Source organism: Aythya ferina, assembly GCF_964211825.1.
Source record: "Aythya ferina genome assembly, chromosome: 20".
NCBI classification, from domain to species: Eukaryota; Metazoa; Chordata; class Aves; order Anseriformes; family Anatidae; genus Aythya; species Aythya ferina.
The window spans coordinates 4,463,537-4,479,597 of NC_140318.1; the positions used below are offsets into that span (position 1 = coordinate 4,463,537).

Here is a 16,061-nt window from a genome sequence, read left to right on the forward strand (position 1 = left end):
CTCCATGGTGGAGATAGAAGTAAGGCCTGAGTGTCTCTTGCCACCTGTCAGGGTGTACAGTCCAGAGAATGAAGACAGGTAAAAAAAGGTCTGCCTCCATTGAGAGGCTGCTATGCTAATATGGAGGAGGAGAATTTGGAAAAACAAAGTACAGAACGGCAGGGAAGAGGTGTTGTGCACAGCCCTGTATTTTTTCTGAGTGCCTGCATGTAGAATTCAGCAATCCTAGAATTCAGATTCCTCTTTCAGAGTGGTCTCAGAATCTGTAACCTTTAACAAGTAACAGTGAAAGTGCATCAAACCAAAGGCTACTGTTTTTTGACAGCAAATGACAAGCATCTGTCCTTCACATTTTATTTTTTAAATGTGAGAAGATCCTGCATTCTTGCAGGAAGGTGATTACTTCCCGAAGTAACAGGAATAGTTTTTTATATGCTGTGCTTGACTTGAGTATTTCTATGCTATAGGTTTCAGCATTGTAGGAATACCTGACCTAAGCTTGCACTTACTTGCCTGAAATAAGTTAAGTTGGGTGCTGGCTCTGCTGAGTACTAGGCTGTAGGACCAACTTTAAAACCAATTCAGATTCTGTAGTCTCACACGTTTTGTTTAGAAGCTTACAAAGAAAGAAACGTTCATTTAGTGCAAACAAGGGAAGAGGAAACGTGGGAAAGAAAGGAATTGATTTTTAATATGTATTAGATGATAAAGCTTGCATTGGACATGGTTTTATAAGCCTCTTGCATAAATATCTGAAATTCATCTCTATTGCTTTTCTGACTTTAATCTGTGGATGTAGGTTGCCTTTTAGCCAGGGGTGAGAAGCAGCAAAAATAGCTAAGAGTTGTATTTGACTGTAGCAAACACTTCTTAAATTTTGGTTTATTGAAAACGTCAGCTCTTGAATTTGCTCCATTTCCTTTTTACTTGAAATATGTTTTGATATGTTGATGAGAGATTTTACCAAGGATTTCTTGATTTTATTACTTAATTTTTATTGTCAAGATAGCGAGACCTCTCTTTGTTTTAATCAGATATGTTATTGCCTAACATCTTCAAAATAATTCAGATATTCTGTGCTGTTGTAACACCATCAGAAATGTTTCTGTGCACAAATATGACTTAAAGGGGCAAAGCCCTTTGTTTCAAATTGATAAAATTGCAGACTGTATGGAAATTATTTCTTCCTTTATTATAGTTGGATGATACGCTGCTGTCATCTTTTTTGTAATGTTTCCTCTTGTAACTTCCAGGACAAGGGACAGTAAAAACAGTTACAGCTGTGACTTCTACAGTGACATCAGTACCAGCAACAACTGCACAGCTCAACAAGGCATTCTCATTTTCTTCTGTGGGGTCTGTATGAAGTTTAATATTTCTTTGTAGTTGAGTATGAGGGTGTCGGCTGTTCCAGCAAGTGTTACCTACAAGCTGCATAATATTGAAAGTTTATGAGAATTTGACATGATATTGTGTCACTTTGAACATCTCAATCTGTAACTAATCAAGAAAATGAAGAGCAAATAAGGCAAAACTGGTTTATTTATAGTGGGCTGTTAAACAAATCATAAGCTGTGTGTAGTGGTATTTCTCAGCTGTCTGGTAGGTTGTCAGGTGATGATGTGAGATTAGAGCAATATGACTGTGGTGAAAACACTAGCTCATGGTTGAATGCACTGGGTTCACTGCCTGTTTTTGCAAGTCACCACATCTCATAGAGTCAGAGAGCATACACTGTGTGTCTTGTATCTTGGCGTTAAGGAAGAGGCAAAAGACCTCAGCTGGTTTAAAACTCCATTCTTAATTTAGTGACAAAGAGCAGTAGCAGGAAAATCATCCCAAGCAAGTTGTGCAGGGACGTGTGAGAATGAACTTTGGCTTCACAGTGACAAGACAAGAGGTTGAACCTTGGAGGTTTCTACTTCCAGAGTAGAGTGGGAAGAAATTGGATATGATCATACTAACACTCATCACCTCTGAAGATGGTTTCCAAATAATTTCCATATTTTTTCTAACCTGGGCATACCTATACAGGTTTCCAGTGTTGGCAAAAGCTTTGAGCTACAGAAGTGCTGGAACTCCCAACTAGGACTGGAAATATGTTCTAATGTGAAGTGCTGGAACTCCCAACTAGGACTGGAAATATGTTCTAATGTTCAAACTTGCTGAATTGCTTTTTTTTTTTTTTTTATTATTTTGAAACAACAAGACAAATTCCATGTTGTGTCTTGAAAAGTAGTCTATTCATGAAGGTGACTAAAGAGTCAGCAGAAATTAAAGAATATGGGAGGATGAGAGGTGGTCAAAAAAAATCTGAATTCTGACTGTCTTCAGCCCTCTAGAAGGTTTGTTGGAGGGGAAGCAAATGGAAGCCCGTCTGCATGCCTGCTTTTCCATCTAGTTGGAAAAACTGTTCTTGCACACATGTGCCTGTGTGTCTGACTTAGTACAAACTTGTACAGGAAATCTGAGGCTCAGCATTGTGTTAATCATAAGGTTGGAAGTTTCAACACGTCAATCTCAAAGTCATTCTTTCCCTTTCTCCTCTTTCCTGCTAGGTCTGGGTTTAATTTTGGTGTTGTCACATCAGCTACTTCATCACCGACACTGCCCAGCCTCACTTCCTCACAAGGTTAGTTTGGAAGAGTGTGCAGACAAAATCTCTTGTCTGCTACGAGAATGCTTACTCTTCCTAATTCATTTGGTTCTTGTTTTATGTTGCACTTTTATTATTAAATTTGCAATAGCTGCAGTAACATTGTGTACGTATGTTGGATTATGCCCTGTAATGGACAAGAATCCAGGCCACCTGCCTTTCAATTAAGAGTAAGCAAAATATTTGCTGCCAAGAGCATCCAGGAGGTACTCATTTATGAAAAGGGGTAATATCTGTAGCCATTTCCTCTTCTCTTTAATCTGTAGATTTAAAGTTGCCAAGGTGGCCTGACATAGAAAGCTGTCGTGAAGTGGAGTGAACATTTAGTAATGGAAGGGGAATATTAGGGGTAGCTTTTTGTTACTTACAAAATTGAGTTAACAATATGTGGGCTGCCTTTCCATTTCATAGGTTGATCATGTTCACCTGATCTGGAAAGAGGGGCCTGATACATCTGCTTTTGTAATAGTTTAGAAGTTTACTGCCTCTAGTTTCAGCCTTGAAAAAGAGGTTGTGTGCTCAAAAGTCTTCCTCCCACCCTCCCTCCCCTCCAGTGCTGTTGGTTACTCTAATAAAAGATAACACTTCTGGCAACAAATCTTGGCTTGCTTATATCCCTAGATGGTGGGCCACAGCAATGCTACTGATACTCCATTGACCTTAAGCAGAGAGAACTAACATGGCTTAAAATCTGAAGATTGAGTTAACCTGAAAGTTTAAGTAAATAACACAGATTAAAGGAGGATTGGGAGGGGCAGGAAACAGACCTGTAAAGCACAGCATTGGGTGAGGGCAGTTACCTTACTCTACTCCATGGCAGAAGTGCCTTTGCTTTTGTTAGCTGCTGATGGAAGAAGAACAGAAGGAATTTCAGTGCCCCAGAAGGAAATAAATGATGCTTTTTTTCAGTGTTGGTAATAATATAGGGTAAAAGACAATCGTAGTGCCAGTGCTAAGAACTTTTTGATCACTGAGTTGATCTCTATGCAGATTTCCTGTACCTTGTCCAGATTGATCGATGGTGCAAACACCAATGCAATGTCTTCAAGCCAGAATTTCAGTGGTGCTCAGAAATGAAATGACAATTCGTCAAGTAAAGCTGGTTTAGTCTCCCTTAAACCTTCAGCAGTTTCACACTGTTGGATAGCAGTATATCTTAAAAGTGCTTTGGCAACTACATTTGTGAGTTTTTCTCTAGTATTTCAAAGCTGAAAATGGACTGCATAGAAACAGTGTTCAGTGCTCTATAAATGGTTGAATTCATACAGAAAGATTTGATTCTGACAAAGATTTTTCAAGTACTGAAAGTACTTTTATGACCTAAATTCTCTTCTGAGCCATTGGTTTACGCATAGAATTCTGTAGTGAGTGTCAGGAATTGTTTTGCTGAACCATGTAAGAAAGGGTAGAAATGGTGTTATTGACGAATGGTCTGTAAGTACATGATCTTTGTTATCTGGCTGTTGAAAAAGGGAAATTGTCTGTACTTGAGAGAAAAGGATGGTTAAGTGGGAAGCTGGGGCATAGAAGTAACAGTGTTTGTCACTGTAACAGTGTCCATAACGGCTTCAGAAAATGCCACTGTTGTAATACTGAATGCACGTGGAAATGACAGTTAGCTGTTTGCCAGGAGGCATTACGGATTTTAGGCAAGAGCGTTGTTTTGCAGTCTGTAAAGCACTAAACCTTGCTGCTATTGAAAAAATGATGAATCAGCTTTGCATACCATAACTCAGTTTGTACCTTTTGTCTTTCACTGACAGCCCCTGCTAAGGAGTCCAACCAGCCTGATTCATTTTCGCTTGCTGGGGGTTCCAAATTTGGAGCAGTCCCTGAAAGCTCCTTTGCTTTTGGGTCCCTCAAGCCAGCAAGTGCTTCAGGAGCTGTGGCAGCAAGTAGCCCTTCAGCAGATGGCACTCAGTCAACCAAACCTGCTGCAACAATGTCTTCTGCTCCCTCCACAGCCTCTGGCAAGTTGGATCTCTCCCCATCTAAGTCAGGGGATCACTTGTTTCAGAGCAATCTATCTGGGGAGACTCTTGGGAGCTTCTCAGGACTACGTGTTGGCCAGGCAGATGATAACATCAAGACCACCACGAAAGCACCATCCGTCAGTGTTGCAGGAACGCAGTCAACTAAAGCATCCACAGTACCTTCTGGATTTACCTTCAGTGCCCCCCTGTCGTTAGGAAAGGCTGGAGAAGCCACTTCTTTGTCAGTCACGTCAGCAGGCACAGCAACCACGGCCGTCAGCACGAGTGCTACAGGCAGCCTCTTCGGCAACATCCAGATAACCAGCACAGGGTCTTCTGGGGTATTTAACCTTGGAGGCTCCGGTGGAAACAAACCCACCTTTTCGTTTGGTCTTCAGCAAGCAAACAATATGAGCACATCCACCTCTACCCCTTCCACTCTCTCTGCTTCAACGTCCCTCTCGTTTGGAAACTTCCTGAGTTCATCACAAACTGCTGCCCCTGCGGCAGCTTCTAGTAAGGGTGGAGGGGATGCCAAATTACTGCCTGCTTCAGAAAAAACATCTGAAAACGAAGCTGTAGCAGCTGGGTCTTCACCTCCAAGTACACAGTTGCCACAGCCACAGGTACAGCTTTCAGAGTCCATCAAAGAACCCACTTTACCCCAGGCAGCAGGCGGGGACACCAGCACTGTGGACTCCAGTACCGCATCAGTAGCAACTCCACCTGATGCCGTTGCTACTCCAGCTGCTCCCACAAGTGATTTGAAGGCCCTGGTGCCATCTGCTGCCTCTGCGTCCATCCCACCAGATCAGAACATCCCGGCAACAACCGCTGCGACAAACGTTGCCTCTCCTGCAGAACCCACGAGCACGTTGGCTGCTGCTGCTGATGTCACTACGTGTGTTCAGAGTCCAGCTGTTGGAGCCTCTGTGTTTGTCCCTACATCTGCAGGCTCCTCAGTGTTCGCTCAGCCTCCAAATTCCAGCTCCTCTGGCTCTGCGTTTAGCCAGCCTACCGGTGACACAACTGCCACTCCTTCCACGCCATCAGTTTTTGGACAGCTACCAGCAGGTACCACAGCATCATCTCCCTTCGGGCAGCTCACCACCAGTACCTTGTCCACTGCCACCGCTACCACGCAGGCTGCCAGCACGGGGTTTGGTACTTCTGCTTTTGGCACCACCACTACCGGGGGCTTTGGGCAGCCGGCCTTTGGGCAAGCACCAACTTTCGGGCAACCAGCAAGCAGTTCTTCAAGTGGTTTCACCTTTAGCCAGTCTGGATTTGGGACAATGCCTGCCTTTGGTCAGCCGGCGGCTTCCACTGCAGCCTCAAGCAGTGGCAGTGTGTTTGGAGCACCGGCTAGCACCAACAGTGCGAGCTCCTTTTCCTTCGGACAGCCATCCCCCAGCACCGGGGGTGGGTTGTTTGGACAAACCAGCCCTCCGGTGTTTGGGCAGAGCAGCACCTTTGGGCAAGGGGGCTCTGTCTTTGGTAACACCGCCGCCGTTACCACTACTACATCATCTGCTGGGTTCAGCTTCTGCCAAGCTTCAGGTAAGAGCAAACCGCAGGGAGATGCAGCATTCCAGCAGTGCTGTCTGACTGAAGTAAGAAAGCAGTATATCACTGGGAAAAGTAGGACTCCTCTTTTTTTTTTTTTAATGCCTTTTTCCCCTATAGCACTTGATGTATTTTTTTCAATTAGTAAGAATAGGAGCTGCAGCACACGTGAGGAGGAAGCTAATGTTGGAGACCAAAGAAGCTTTTGCTCTGCTTTGATATTCATCAGGAGGCCACTGAATGTAGCCTTTTCAATCTTGTCTTTCTCTTATACTTCCAAGTCTGTCTAGACTTAATTTTGAATTACATATTGTGCTGTATATCGGCATAAGAATTGGGTTTTATTCAACATAGCGTACGAGTTCTCAAACTAGTGTGTTGTAAATGGCTACACTGAAGTCCCGAGGCAGTTCCGAGGCCATAATCAAGGGAGTGAATGGAGGTGCAGTGCTGCTTTCAGGGGGCTGCAGAGTCCACGCAACAGTGGATGTATAGCCAGGTATGTTATTATATCAGGATCTGGGATGGCAAAAATGTGTTAAGCCTTCAAATTGATGGGATAATGAGGAACTACAGTGTTAAATCTGCTTTTGCATTCGGAAGCACCTCAAATATAGCAGTAACGTAACCATCCGCTACCCGTCTGCACGGTTAAATAGAATACTGGCAGAGGTCAAACCTTCTTTGTCAGTCCTTTTGTTCTCCCCATTGCTGCAATATATTGTCGTGTTTTTCCAAAGCTTTGTCTCTAAAATCTTTAGAGACCTTCAAGGGAAAAGTGAAAAGTACATAGTAATAATAGGGAACGTGTATTTTCAAGGAAGAAAAACTAATTAGGCTCATTTAATTAAAAGTGATGGCACTGCAGGCAAACTGCTTGTTCATTTTAACTACAGTAACAGAGAATAGTTAAATAGGGGGAAGTGAACTCTGCTTGAGAAAGGTGTTCCTAATTATAGCAACTGCAAGTTTTATTACAAAATGCACATTTAAGTGAACTGGGAAATGGAATGGGGAGTTCTTTTTTTAATCAAAACATTTCATTATCTATAAAAGAAATCTTTAGGTAGCAAAGCTCAGATCCCTCTCTACACAGGGGAAATCAAAATGCTACAGTGCTTGTTCATGACTTGCAACATTATTACAGCAATGTTAACAGAAATACAATTCTTTTATGTTGGTAACAATAATCCCACAAGTGAAAAGGCCTTTTATTTTCTGTTTGTTTTTAAATTGGAGAGAAAAGGACAATGACTTTCAAACAAACTTTCAATGGAATCCATTATTTGTTGGCATATACTTTAAATTTGGCCAGCCTAGGTACATTTGGTAACATCATTTGGTTCCATGTGTTTTGGCATGGGATACCCGTGGTGTTGCCCTGTTCTGGACTAGTGTCACCTTCCTGAATTGTCTCATATCCTAGTAATAGTTCTGGTAACTTATTCTCCTTTTCTTTTCTTGGCAGGCTTTGGCTCAAGCAACACAGGTTCTGTATTTGGGCAAGCAGCTAATACTGGAGGCACTGTCTTTGGCCAGGCAAGTATTTATTGTGTTTGCAGAAACAAGGGACTGTTACAGAGTGGACTTGTCTGGGGTATCCTACCTGCTTCTAATAATAAAAATAAATAAATAAATAAATCAAATATGACATAGTCAGTAAAGATTGTCTCCCTGTGTGTTGAAGATATTTGCTAATGTAGGAGGCACCAAAGCAGCACCTGCATAAATGTTTTCTAAGGGGTATGGAGAGAAGAGCATCTTACCGGGAAGTTAAGGTAGGGGTAGAGTATAAACCTTTATTCTCTGCTAAATGGGAAGTGGAGTGCTCTTGGACAGTATGGAGGATTTTTTCAAAGGCATATTTTCCTATATAAATGAGATTTGAGAGTAACTTAAGTCAGATTTGAAGGCACTGTGTGTTTGAAGAGTCTGCATGCTGGTTCATCAGCCCCTGCGTATGCTCAGGGGAATAGGCCAAACAGGAGAATCACCCCAGGGACATGTGCTGCTTTGACTTCTCTTAAAATCCCCTTTCTGTCCTTGTGTTCTAGCAGCCATCTTCTTCCAGTGGAGGCCTGTTTGGAGCTGGAAATGGTGGGAGAAGTGGGGGTTTCTTCAGTGGTTTGGGAGGAAAGCCAAGTCAGGATGCAGCCAATAAGAATCCTTTCAGTTCCTCCAGTGGAGGATTTGGATCTGCAGCTTCCCAGAGTAAGTGAAGAAAACAAGAATACAAAATGTGCCCTGATTCCCATCTGCTTTGCGATCCCATCTGTTTTTCTGCTGTTCTTTGTCTTTTACTAAATTCTATGTTAACGTGAAAGGCTTGTAGGGCTAGCAGAGGCATACAGTATGCATGATGTGTTCTTCTGTAGTTCTCCTTCTGGGTTCATGGAAAGCAAGTAGGGCAGCAGTTGCAACAAACAAGCAAATGCAAGGAGTGTGGAGAATATTTATGTTCCTCAGGGAATTCTGTGGCCAAGTGCTTCTTTAAAATCAAATGCTCTAAATTCCTGTAATTGAATTTCTGTTTCCAACTTTGTCGCAAGTTAGAAAGCTTTCTTTATTTCTCATCTGCCTTAACAGTGTAAAAATCATTGAATCCCATGCTCAAGTGAAGCCAAGTCAATGTATATGGTGGATGGGCAGTTTCTTCAGCTTTGTCCTTAAAATGTTTGTCTGTTTGCAGCGCATGTAACAACATTTTATGAAAACTTGCTTTAATACGTGGAAAGCTCTTCAGTAATTTTTCTTGTTTAGGAGATGCAATTTTTTTCAGTCACATGTTTGTAGTAAAGAAAAATAAATCCATTCAGCAATTGTTTTTGGGGGTGTCTGCTTTGACTAGAAAGCAGAACTGTAGAGTTCATTTTACCAGTTTTTATCCAGATTTGGTAGATGGGGTGGGTTTCTCACAGGCAAACTGTATGAGCATCGTGAAAGCGGGGTAGAGGAGAGAAATTGTATTAGTCCTCTTTGGGAGGAGAAGCTCAGCACTTGCCCTTTCTTTTGCTCCAATTGCCAGCTAAAAGGCAGCAGTCCATATGGGTGTTTTAGCTAAATCAATCTGCATGTGAGGTGCCAAACCAGCTCTCCCACGTGTTGCATATTGCCCAGCCAACCAAGCTAGCAAAAGGAGGCATGGAAAGTGGTTAAGTATACAGTAAGGTTACCATCAAGTTCCTTTGCACAAGGGACTTTAAAGGGCCTGTTAGAAATCCTTTCTTAGAACCTATAAACGATTAACTGTTAATGTGAGAATCAATCACTGCCAACTAGCGTAAATGTTAATTTTTATAGTCATATTCAGATTAAAAATACATTAGTCTTGAGTTTTTTGGATTAACAGGTCTTTGTAATAATCTAAAATTTGTGCTGAGCTGCGTATATGATGTTGTAGCTGCAGCAATTAGTTTGAAATGCTGGGAGACCCACTCGTGCCTTCCATATGCAGCTTTTGCAGATCTACCGTTGTTACATATCTTTGTGTGCCATAACAGCTATTCATAACGACTTCTTAGATGTGGCTTTTGTTTAATTGAGACTGCCTGATTTTGTTATTTCATCACCTGTGAATTAGATTTGGCAGTAAGGGAAAGCAGAAGGCTAGAAAGCATGAAGGAGGGGAAGCAGTGACTAAAAAGTAAAAGTAGAGGAACAAAGAAAAGTTATAAAATCAGCCGCACGTGGCTAAAAGTAGCACTTAAAGACTCGGGAGAGCAAATCTCTTTATTTTATTACATCTTTAATGATCCACTGACCTCAACCATTAATACCAATTCTCGTTAACTTAGTCTTCCTTTATTGTAGTATTGGATTTTGTAATGAAATAAAACACGTGGTTCACCAGAGAAAAATGTTGATTGTTTCTTGATGCTAAATGGTAAATTGGTGTGCGTTCTGAGCTTCACAAGTATTTTTTTTGTCTCCCCAGATTCTTCAAGCTTATTTGGAAACAGTGGAGCCAAGACCTTTGGATTTGGCAGCTCATCTTTTGGGGAGCAGAAGCCTACAGGCACTTTCAGCTCTGGTGGAGGAAGCGTGGCATCTCAAGGCTTTGGGTTCTCTAGTCCAACCAAAGCAGGTATCTTGTCATCCCACCCTTTATGAAATGTAGGAAATCTCACAAACCTTCCTTCCTTTTTACTGTCATCTGCCCCCCCAGATTGCCTCAGGGGTAGTGGTGATATGTTGGAACTGAACGGCAAAATGTTCATTTTTGTTGATTAGGAGGCAAAATGGAGAGACAGAGGTTCAGAGACAGCAAAGCTCTCCTCTGTCCTCAGACCATTCTTAGAGTGAACACTGATGATGGGAGGTGGTGTTCTGCTCCAGGAGGGTATTTTGAAGCTTCATCCCTAGGGAAAGCAGGGGGAGGCTTGGTCATCTCTGAAATTGTCTTGAGACAGTGGTGCTTAAGAACTCCCTTTGGAGAAGTGGTGCTTGGAGAGGAAGCACTCTGCTTTGACAGGAGCTGTGCTCTGCGTTAGTGAAGTGGCTGAGAGCATAATGATGGTGCTATCAGATCCAGCAGCCATTTGTAAGGTTTCTCTTAAGTATTGCATTCCACTTGATAGCTGGTTGAGTTTTTTGTCTCCGGCATACCTCCCATCTGTGTCTGTTGCCAGAGGAGGAGAAGGGCATTGCTGAAGGATGCTCTTATTTTTCTTTCACCCAATGACTGTAATCTTGCTTTTGATTATTTTCGTTTCTTGGGTTTTTTTTTGTTATTTTTTTTTGAGGTGGGATTTTTTTTGAGAGGTTTGTGTAGAAGAGACATCCAACTAAAAAGAGCCCATCATATCCTTCCAACTTTTGGTTACATTTGCTAAATATTGGAAGAAATTGTGCGTCTTCCCCTCTCAACTGCAGCGGAAGGATTTACTTGATTTGGATCCCCTTTTCTCCTGAATTCATTACTTGGATATTTCACTTTTCTTTCTTCACTAATTGTTAATATGTATTGCAAATGAAAGTGTATCCCAAGCAAAGCTTCAGCCCCTGTGATAAATACTCTAACTTCCTAGAGCTAGAGGTAACAAGATATCTGATCTATGTTTAAATAATTCAGGCCTAGCATTTATTTTTTTTTTCCAGACCTTTTGTGTTTACAGCCAAACAGTATCCATTACCTTGTCTCATGGACTGGAATTTCACCCAGGGTATTAAAATGTGCGGTGCTATCCCAGTCCTCGGCCCTAGTCAAACAAAAGAGCAGGTGTCCTTCGCATTCCACGGTGTCAATTAGAAACAGGCCAATAATATCAGTAGATGAGCATGGAGTAAAATCATCTGGGTAGAGGTTGGTTCAGAGCCGCAGAAGGCAGCTAAACCCTGAACAAAAGTTGTCAAGGGCAGAGTTCAGTTCTTGGTGTCCTGCATGAATCTCGCAGTTCCTGGCATTTAATCATTGCCTCTTAGTTTCCACCACTTAAGTCAGCATTAGATAATAACCTGTCTGCTGAATCTCCTTGTATCACTGGAGCACCTCAAAACCAACTTACTATTTACTCTCTGATCTTAAGAGATGAGAGGAGCCTTCTCCATTACACCGGGAGAGTTCTTCCAGTTTAAGCACTTCTATGCGTCACTTTCTGTCCTCAGGCAACTTGTATGTCCTTGAAAGGCTTTAGATGAGACCTGAAGCCAGGCTAAAACACTGCCATCAAAACACGGCAGCAAATGCTCATGAAGCTGGCCTTTGCAGAAACTTTTTCATCCTGCATTTTTATATGCAGTCCCTTTGCACAGTAACTTGTCTAACTTGGCTTTAAAACTGCCTACTTAAGATTTTTTTTCTTGGTATGTGCTACTTTTGTGCTGAAGGATGGATGTCTTTTATAACAATAAAACCATCAGTCTATTATTACCTGCTATACATGTTTACTATAACTTGATTATTGTGCACGCTTGCTGTCTCACAGCTAAGTACTGGTCTTTTTATGGAAAGCAAGTAGAGAGATTTCTTTGCACTGTGCAAGCATGGATGATATAATTCCACCCTGTAGTACAGCTCTGGAGAATGAGTTGATATTCAAGTGTTCAGCAGGCCCAGAATGTGGTGCTCTGTGGATAGTCTCTTAATTTGGTTGCAGTTCTTTACATGTACTGGGTACTTTTCTTATCCCTGACTTATGTAACAAATTATCCTGCAGTTTGGAAGCTTTGTGGCAGTTACTTTTAAAAATAATGCTGTGCCATGTGACAAGATGAACAGCCCTATTATAGAGGTTGTCTACTTGGAAATCTAATTTTTCTTCTTTCTTTCTGCACTATTGTTTGCTTGATATTCTTGTCCCCTTTTTGCCTCTGTTTTGCTCAGGTGGCTTCGGTGCTGCTCCAGTGTTTGGCAGCCCTCCCACTTTTGGGGGATCCCCTGGGTTTGGAGGGGTGCCAGCATTCGGTTCAGCCCCAACCTTTTCAAGCCCTCTGGGCTCGACGGGAGGCAAAGTGTTCGGCGAGGGTACAGCAGCAGCCAGCGCTGGAGGATTTGGGTAAGCCAACCAGGGTCCAGGGTCTGGGAACATAACATCCTTGCATGACAACTACTCTTATGCTTAGTTTCCCCTCCGGTAAGGTAAGGAATGTATTCTGTGCTTGAATGCTAAGCTCTAAGTGTCCTTGTTTCTGTCCCTTCACCCTGCCCCACAAATAAAGAAAAAAAGTCCAAAAAGAAAATGGCATAAACCAAAAACCTTAACCCCAAAGGAAATAATGTGTATGATCTCATTTTAATGCTGAAACTACTTTGTTGAATCTTTAGCTTTACTGATTGGGAAAAGGGGGGGAATGTGAGTCATCTTGTGTGTGTAAGTGAAGGCAGGAATATTTTCTGTGCACACTTGATGTGTTCAAGTCTAGACCTACAAATTATGCCAAGCAAGGAAAGTAACAAATCGTCTGTGACGCTGTCTAGCCACCTTATCCACTTGTGAGATTTGGGCTGGAGATACTAATGAGAATTCAGCCTGTTCTCTCACCTTTGGAGGGTGGGAGGAGGTACTTGTAACAGCCTGTGGTCCCAGAGTGATTTGTTTTTATCTCACATTGATTGTTTTTTACCTGATTCTTTACCTCTTAAGCTTGTGCTTGGCACCAAAGTAGACAGCGCTTTATTTACTGAGATAAAGAAGGAATAGAGAATTTCAAACCTTGCAAAGCAACTTGTGTAATAGGCAGCAAACTCACCTCTTCCACACGGCCACCAGCAAGCAACTCTCCATCATGTCCTATAATTATATTGAGACTGAACAGACCCAATTAAAAACAGAGAAACTTGGAGTGAAAAAAGGAAATGGGTTATCTTCCCAATCTTAGTGTTTCCATATTTCACAAGTGTTTGTCTTTGGTTTTGGGAGGAACTACCTTTTACGTAAGGCACATTAAACATCCTGAAGTGTACCCGTTGATCCCCCGCGAGGTCAGGCAGATACCCATCTGCCATCCTTGAGCTGTGGGAGCCTTCAGCTAGGTTCTTTAGCAACGTCCTAAACTCTGGTGCAGCAAATTGGTGAGTCCCTTTGGAAAAGTAAAAACAGAGGCAGCTTTATTAGATCCCCACAAAGAAGGTTGCGCTTGTAGAGATGACTTTACTTCAATTGGTATTTTTGTTCAGTTCCCACTTTCAGCCACTGTGCTGCGTGATTTTGTGCTGAAACTGGATGCACTCAGTGAAAATGTTTGAAGTTTAAAGATGGGAACTTAAAGCTTAAAGAACAAGGAGCACTGAGATCTAAATGGAGGCCTTGCATAAGGAGTCTGCAGACTCAAGAAAGAAAATTCAGTAGCTTAACTTGTGGGAAGTTTGGGGAGTTTCTTCTCTATTAGAAAGGTGCAACCTTGGTCTGATACTTTCAGAATTGCCTGAGGAATTTGATTTTCGCTTTAAAAAAAATCAAAATTAGTGTGTGCAAAATCTCCAGGCAACCTTGCAAATCTTGTTGTAAAGTTTTAAGCAATTGTTTAACTCTGGAATATAATCTAGCATCTGTGCAAGACTTTTAAGATCCCACATCCAGTGAAGTTACTTGCAAGTACGTTGTGCAGTATTAGCTCCAAGCTCCTCAAAACACCTTGCTAACTTAAACATGTGGTTCATTGCTCCTTCAGTTCTGAAGAATCTGCATCACTTGATAAATAACTTAGGTACCAAAAATAGAAACCACTGCACTTCTGTAAAGTCTGAAATTCAGACTGTTTGTGATGATAAAGGTTTTGCTGTCATAAACTAACCTCAAGTGCATCTCAATTCAGTTTTGTTTAGGAGCATTACAAAAGACCTGAAAATCTGGGTGAGATAGGTATGAATTGTTACTAGGCAATGACTGTATCTCATGTCTTTTATATGTTAAAAAAAATGTCCATAGCCTAAACTGCTTCTCTGCTGTGCTTAGCTTTTTTTCAACAGACAGCTTCTTATAGTTGCAACTGGAAGAAGTAGTTTGAACCACACTTCCCTGTCACTTTTCACCACGGCTTCCTTTCACCGAGTAGACGTGATTTGTGTATTTCATGGCATAGTCCTGAGGAGACAGAGCACTGTAAAAACCTCTTGTTCTCAAATGCATTCCACTACCTGGCTCCTTTTTTAATAAAAACAACAAAAGCTGTTCTGTCCTTGCTGAGAAAATCACATTTGAGGCTCGGAGATGAAGCTGTCTGCAAGCTGCATGGGTCAGGAGCCAGACCAGAGGTCCAGGGGTTGGTTAACAGGGCCGGAGGTATAAAATCGCTAAACCACCCAGAATAGCTAATGCTGTGTATGGAAGTAGTGTGTACAGTCAGCTGCATCTAGGATAGGAGGGATGACGTCCTTTACCAGGTGAATTGCTTGTCACACTGCTACAAGGGTTGTCCTGTATCTGGAGAGATATGTTTTGATGTTTTCGTTGCATTTTTTTGTATCTCTCTTCTAGATTTGGATGGATGGAGAGGTGGGTTAATGTGCTGTCGGTTAATATTTTCTCTCAGGGATGACAGGGCGTGTGTGAAGCACAGCCTTGCAAAGCTGGAACACCATTTAACTTGGCCCCCAGTCTGTGCAGAGCAGGACTCGTACTGGATTAGCGTTTGTAGCATTGTGCGCTTGCAGGTCTCTTAGAGGAGCTTGTCGTTTGAATAGTTTGTGTCTGCATTTCGCCTGGTTTAAGAGAGAAACACTTGAAGCTTCTATTTGAGTGCACCTCTTACATTCAGAATTGGAAGTGTATGTGGGGGGCAGAGAACTATAATGCATATCATGGTCTCATTAGCATGTCATGCTGATAGCTCTATAATGCTTGGTTGGATAAGTGGGTGGAGAAGAGACCAATTTCCATATATAAAAATGTATTTCTTTTTTCAGTCCCCAAAAGCAATTAGGGAAATAATCCAGAAGTGGTGGGGAAAAGTGCTAGGTAGGTGCAGATCTTCAGGAAAGCAGTGGAGCTCTGTGTACTTCCAAAGGGGCTGGGGAGAGAAAGGAATTGAGAAATCTGCAGACAATCTCCATGGGCAGTGAGTAAGGCACTATCCGAAAGTTGTAATTCTGAGTTCTGCAGCTGGGCTCTGCTTTATGCTCTGACCGTGAGCAACTCGTAGCAAATGGCTGCTTGCTGTCATGTTTGTGAAACGAAATGGTGCTGTACTTCTGAGCTTGAAAGGTGAAAAATAACTCAGGGTGAATTAAGATACCGCGTTTGATGGCTGGGGTTGGTTTCGCCAAGCACTTGAAAATGTACCCTGTGTAAGCATGAACACATCTGCCCATCTCCCAGCTATCCATTAAGAAAGGGAACTGAACAGACATTCCAACAGTCCTTCCCAAACCAGGAAATCCATTTCCAGAATGAACAACTATAATTCTTCATATCAAGGGGTCTTGCTCT

At 42.2% G+C, this 16,061-nt stretch overlaps 1 protein-coding gene across 7 annotated transcripts in view; it reads left to right on the top strand.

The window, feature by feature from the left end:
* NUP214 (nucleoporin 214) overlaps positions 1-16,061 on the top strand; it is a gene marked incomplete at its 3' end in the record, with an annotated part of 44,417 nt that overhangs the window by 25,297 nt on the left and 3,059 nt on the right. For 4 of the 7 annotated variants that reach the window (XM_084493999.1, XM_084494000.1, XM_084493996.1 and 1 more), the window contains 7 exons: positions 1,254-1,356; positions 2,559-2,632; positions 4,420-6,189; positions 7,664-7,734; positions 8,250-8,406; positions 10,130-10,279; positions 12,518-12,689. In XM_084493999.1, the coding sequence (XP_084350125.1) occupies positions 1,254-1,356; positions 2,559-2,632; positions 4,420-6,189; positions 7,664-7,734; positions 8,250-8,406; positions 10,130-10,279; positions 12,518-12,689 (2,497 nt within the window). Of the gene's footprint in view, positions 1-1,253; positions 1,357-2,558; positions 2,633-4,419; positions 6,190-7,663; positions 7,735-8,249; positions 8,407-10,129; positions 10,280-12,517; positions 12,694-16,061 lie in introns of those variants that run through there. The other 3 variants (XM_084494001.1, XM_084493997.1, XM_084494002.1) reach the window with 2 other exon arrangements.